Source organism: Branchiostoma floridae, chromosome 18 (genome assembly GCF_000003815.2).
Source record: "Branchiostoma floridae strain S238N-H82 chromosome 18, Bfl_VNyyK, whole genome shotgun sequence".
NCBI lineage: Eukaryota > Metazoa > Chordata > Leptocardii > Amphioxiformes > Branchiostomatidae > Branchiostoma > Branchiostoma floridae.
The window spans coordinates 6,699,200-6,704,794 of record NC_049996.1 but is presented as its reverse complement, the minus strand read 5'-3'; the positions used below and the strand labels follow the sequence as shown (position 1 = coordinate 6,704,794).

At 39.2% G+C, this 5,595-nt stretch overlaps 1 protein-coding gene across 1 annotated transcript in view; it reads left to right on the top strand.

The window, feature by feature from the left end:
* The window catches only part of LOC118405786, a 10,048-nt gene extending 5,790 nt beyond the window's left edge, over positions 1-4,258 (top strand). The window contains exons 2-4 of the mRNA XM_035805537.1: positions 63-148; positions 1,102-1,183; positions 4,007-4,258. Coding sequence (XP_035661430.1) covers positions 63-148; positions 1,102-1,183; positions 4,007-4,063 — 225 coding nt within the window. The 3' untranslated portion in view covers positions 4,064-4,258. The remainder of the gene's footprint in view (positions 1-62; positions 149-1,101; positions 1,184-4,006) is intronic.
* Positions 4,259-5,595: the final 1,337 nt, after the last annotated feature.

The following is a 5,595-nucleotide window of genomic DNA, read 5'->3' as shown; positions in this document are numbered from 1 at the left end:
TGTATGCAGCAAATATTCCACACTCATAACCACCATATTGTGTGTTTTACATGAATGTACAGGACCACATTGATGAGCCAAACAACGATGATGACTCCTTGGAAGAGAGCATGGAGAAACTGGAGGCCCGTTTGGCCCTACGGAAAAGGTGGGACACTTGGTTGAGGGGCAACATCATGACGCTTCGACTTTTTTTTTCAAAATGAAATGAGATACGTATTTAAATATATATATTATATATTTTAGGGGAGACAACTTGCAGAGGTGGTATCACCTGTTTTGTCTCCCCACCATTTTTATGGGAAGTACAATAAATAAATAAATAAATATATGCTAATTTATGGTAAATAAAATATATGGAATTTTACTTTCCTTCAATCTTGCTAATGTCTTACTCATTATCTTTAATCGGAGAAATTCAGCATGTCTCCAGTAGGGAATGTTAATTATATAAGCACGCTACGTCACACTACAATTGGTATTATCAAGTTGTACCCAAATAGAGACATACTCTTCAATTAGCCCGTGTAGGGTGAGGATTTTTTTCCAATTCTCTTGGGCAAGGAGCCCTTATTGGGCATCAAGCTTAAGAGGCCAGGCCAGTGGATTAGGGCTCAAAGAAGCTGTATCTAGTCAGGCTGCTCTGCATATAGTCGGTAACAATTGAGTTTGGAAAGAATTTCAAAGACGAAAATGGGAACCACTCTTTGAAGAAGTTACGCATCTAGAAGATGAAAGGGCGAAAGACCCGAAACGTGTTGTGATGAAAGTGATAATGGTACAGAAGGTAGTGGACCAATTTTTCGTGTCAAATGGACACATGATGAACGTGGCATACGTGCGATATGTGAAGGTCAATAGCTAGTTCCGTTATATATGACGCATGTTTTTGCTTTTTAAAACGCCAATGAAACGTAGCTGTTGTTGTACGGTGGCCAATGCTTTTGCAAATTGTCAACATGATCGTTAGCACTGAACAAATAGCTTTTAAAACGTCAACGTCATGCAGTTAAGTGCTTTTCCGAGAAGCATCAGCTAGCTTTAGGAAGACGCTGTGTACGTTTGAAGAGTCATTTACAATGTGTTATCTTTTTGCTGCAGTTTGGTGGAAGTTTTGCGAGAGGTACTAGGAGAAGGACGTGACACCAATAGCGTGGATAGCAAACGTTATGAACGTGTCAAGGTTTGTCGATCATACATATTTATCTTTTTGTATAAAACCTTAGGCAATAGTTTGAATTGTTTGAACTTTTTTCCTAGAACTACTGTAAATGCATTTAAGTTCGCGGAGATTTCATTTCGCAGTAGCGGAAAAAAGGGGATTTTCGCGGTGGTTTTAAGTTCGCGGTAGCACAACGCACTGTAGTGTTTTACTGCCATGGAAAATGTTAATGGTGGTTTCCAAGTTCTCGGTGAAGCGGCCACCGCAAAAAGGACGAACATTAAATCACCGCGAAAGTTGCTACATTTACAGTATTCTAGAGTGGAATGCTCTGCCTAGCACGGTTGCAATTGCTCCCTCCATTGAATCATCCGTGCCAGGCAGGAAGACCTGCCCCCCTTGGCCGGGGACTTCCCCCCCCCCCCCCCCCCTTCACACACACACGTTGTCCCTTGTCGGGCTATTTGGGAGTAACCGTTATGTAGATGAAGATGATGTAGATGTTTCCCAAAAAGAGTACACTGATTATTGAAATTACTTCTGATTTGATGGGTTAGTTGATGAACAGACAACTGCTGCCTGAGCTCCTTAAGCACAATATGCGTAAAATATAGGGCACATGTATCTACATAGGCTGACTAAATTTGAAATTGACTAAACATTCATTTTGATCTAAATTTACGTTGGCTGATACAATTCATTAAACTAACCACGGTTATGACGAATGGCTTCAACAAATGTATATTGATAAAAAACTTTATTTTAGTTGAATCTGTTCTCTTTAGACGTTCTGTATGCCGCTTTCATCAGTACAAAGTAAACTCGTACTATGAGGCATTCCCAAATATCTTTAAAGGATAGATGTAGGCGTATCTGAGAATGTTGAATTGATGTAGCAGCATGACAAAAAGATATACATGTATGAAGAACTATCTTTTACATCAGTCTCTCGTTTGCCACACAAAGGCCAAATAAGTTGACCAATTACTGGGGAACTATACGGTGCCTGACCTAAGGATCTTCAGACCAACAGTTTGCAAAGAACAAGCTTGGACTACAGCCAACATGGCTTCACAAACAGTACTGGGCACTATGCCATGAATACTGACAAGTAGAATCAAAACCTATGGTGCAACGTGCTGGTCTGACCAAAACGTCGCGATCATATTCCTGATAACTTCATCAATAATTAGCTCTTGGCAAAGAAACCTGAATATATACGTCATAATCTTTTCAGCTGACATTACAATCGATAACTCTTAGACCAGAAAGCAGTTGCCATAAAATATCGTCTATGAATGAAGTTATTCAGAATCCACTTCAGTGGATGGAGTGCTATGTATGCGATGAGGATTGACTAGGGAACCGAAGAACAGTACCTAATTGTTATAATCAAGTAAAACCTTCCACCACGAAATGACACCTACTTTGTGAACTAAACCCTACTCCCAGTGTCTTTGATACCCAAATGTTTCCGTGTTTTCAGGAAACCAATTTCCTCAACATCTAAGCAGCAGCCTAAACATTAACTTAATTGTATTAGGTGTCGCTTCAAGACTCGTTGATACAATTGATATAATCTATGAACTCTCATGATTTGCGAGGCTTTAAGTTGGGGACGGGGGTATTTAGCTTCAAAACATGTTTGTCCTGAAGCAAAAAGATAAAAGTCAATGTTCTATTTAATGTAAATTGTATTGATAAGGGATATTATGTTATCAAGTTAGATTGGAATGATTAAATCAATTCAAATCTGATTAAGTAACAAAAAAGCACGTTTACCACGTAGGCTAGTGTGATACACTTTGTTCTAATGTTTTTAAAATAATATTTATGTATGTCTAAGAATGCAATAATCTATAGATTCACTGCAGTACATAAAGACCTTGTTTGCTTTAAGACAAAGGCAAGGACAATGTGTTACTGTACTCAAGGTATTCACTTATTGCCACATACAAGGAACAAAACAAACTTAGATGATACTAAAGATGATATGGAATAGCAATACGAAATAGTAAACAACATTTTATAGCCCTATAGCTAATTAATGCAGTGATAGGAGTTCTATATTGGCTTCACGTGTACGCAAGTCAAACAGAGATCCGGAAGCGCTTTGCGTTTTCAATTAACCTTATAAATTGAGTTATTAATTGTACAATGGCTTGACATTTCATGTAGTGATGAATAATGACAGATCTGGATCCACATCCCGTGGCTAATACACTTTAGTGCTTTATTTATATCAGGCTGTTTATGTACTTCTGTACAGTATGCTGTGGGGTGTCAGTCTGGCGCAACGGCTAGAGCGTTTGAATCAGAATCAGTTGGTCCTGAGTTCGATACTCGCCATGCACCTACCCCCATAACGGTGGAGTGACGCCCACTGAGACTCACGGCTTATCTGTCTAAAGGTGCCAAAAACACATACGGATTCGGAGCTGCCTGTGTGTCGACATTTGCACACTTGCAACTAAGACATAAGAATTTTCTTTTACGCAACCAGTTTTTCTCATCTGCTGACGTTTCGATGTCTGTCAGACATCTTCCTCAGAGCTTCTTACTGGAGTTCTGCTTTTCGCCGCTATATGTAGCCGATGTGGCGCTTTTACGGCGAGTACACTATCCCAAACGTGACTCAGATTGTATCCCCCTTCGTCCCGGTTCATCACTGGGGTGGACTTCCTAATCAAGACTGCTTCTTTAATCCAACTGATTCGTCTGTTGTCTTCTCGATCTATAACGTCAGCAGGTGAGAAAAACTGGTTGTGTAAAAGAAAACTCTTCTGTCCTATGATCTACCAACCTGATGAAATAATTTTCGGCGTTAATTTTCTTTTTGCACAGTACGCTGGCTGGAGACCAACAGAGATGCTCTACACACAGGGGAAGTGGGCGGCTTGAGGGTCTACACGTCAACATGATGGGACCCCCTACTGATGACGTCAGCTTTCTGATCTGACATAGACAACCTCTTCTCATGCTATATGCTTATCATTATGTAGATCGTGACAGTAGTAGAGTTTACTGCAATTTTAGCTAACAGTTATCAAACAACCGCTTTATATGTGGGAACTTTACCTTAGGATGCTTGATGCATTATAATGCATTATTTGCTCATTTTGCAGCTTCTTTGTACGATATAAAGCATATTTGGATTTTAAAAAATTATACGGGTTTGGATGATGTCCATATAATCAAATCAACAGGGCCGAATCCTTATACCTGCAAGATACCAGCCAGCCCAGTATTCGTACCAGTGTTAAATTGCACGTTATTTCTACTGCTAAGCATTCCTCTTAGGTACATTAGATTACAGTGAACACATTGTAGGATGCTACTGGAAAATTGGCCTTTATTCATATAGACGACTATTAAGAGGTGAACTTCCTTATTTACCTACACTGAAAATTCTAAACTCTATGTGCAAGTCTGGTTTACTGTAATTTCATTTAGCAGTTTTATCAATATTTCCTTTACACGAATGTACAAAAAATGAATGTTAGTAGGCCACTCTTAATATTCAATAACCAAGGCGTAATGCTATCTCGTAATGTATACTTTTACCTCAACCTAGGCAACTGTATGTAGTGAATTAGAATAAAGCGCAACTGAAAATGAAACCACTTTGATACCATTGTTGAGTGTTTACGGTTTACTTCGTGACGATACCTTAAGGCCACAGCAAGTAAATTTTATGGATGACATCCTCTGCAGACTGCAAAATTTGTGCGATAGGGCGAAAAAAAAAACAAGATGGGTGAAAAAAAAACAAGATGACTACATTTTCAAAAATAGGCACCATTAAGTTGTGATGAATGTTGTAACAAGAGTTAAAGGGCAAAGCATGGTATCAGAGCCAACAAGGCATTCATTCCTGTGTTCAAGACATGTACCGGTGAGGTAAAAGTGACACTAGTGTGGTAGACTGGCATCACCAACAAAGTTGGTAACCACACTCATGGCTTCCATATTGGTGTCACTTTTACAACTATCCAATAAGTTTCATTTCTACAACTACAGTCCTGAGTACCTCGCAAGTGTCACTTCTACAAGTACAATCCTTAGGCTACAACACAACATATTTGATCGTTTTTGTACTTTATCGTCATGTTGACTATCCCTGCAGAAGAACAAAATCTTGTTTTTTATTCTGAAATCAGGCGAAAACTAATGCGCGCGCTGATGTCATCCGTAAAATTTACTTGCTGTGGCCTTACATAATTACTGGTGAATTAGTAGTTTGCCTTAAGCTGACTCAAGTAACCTTATGCCTGCAAGATCTAAGTCTTACAAACCTTTAAAGATTATGATAGCAACAAAGTTGTAAGTCAAACAAAAAGGTCCACTGTAGCGCTGTGCTTCATTCTCCCCATTGAAATAATTTGATGAAAGACTCGGGGAGTAGACCGAAACTTCTGAGGCGCCGTAATCAG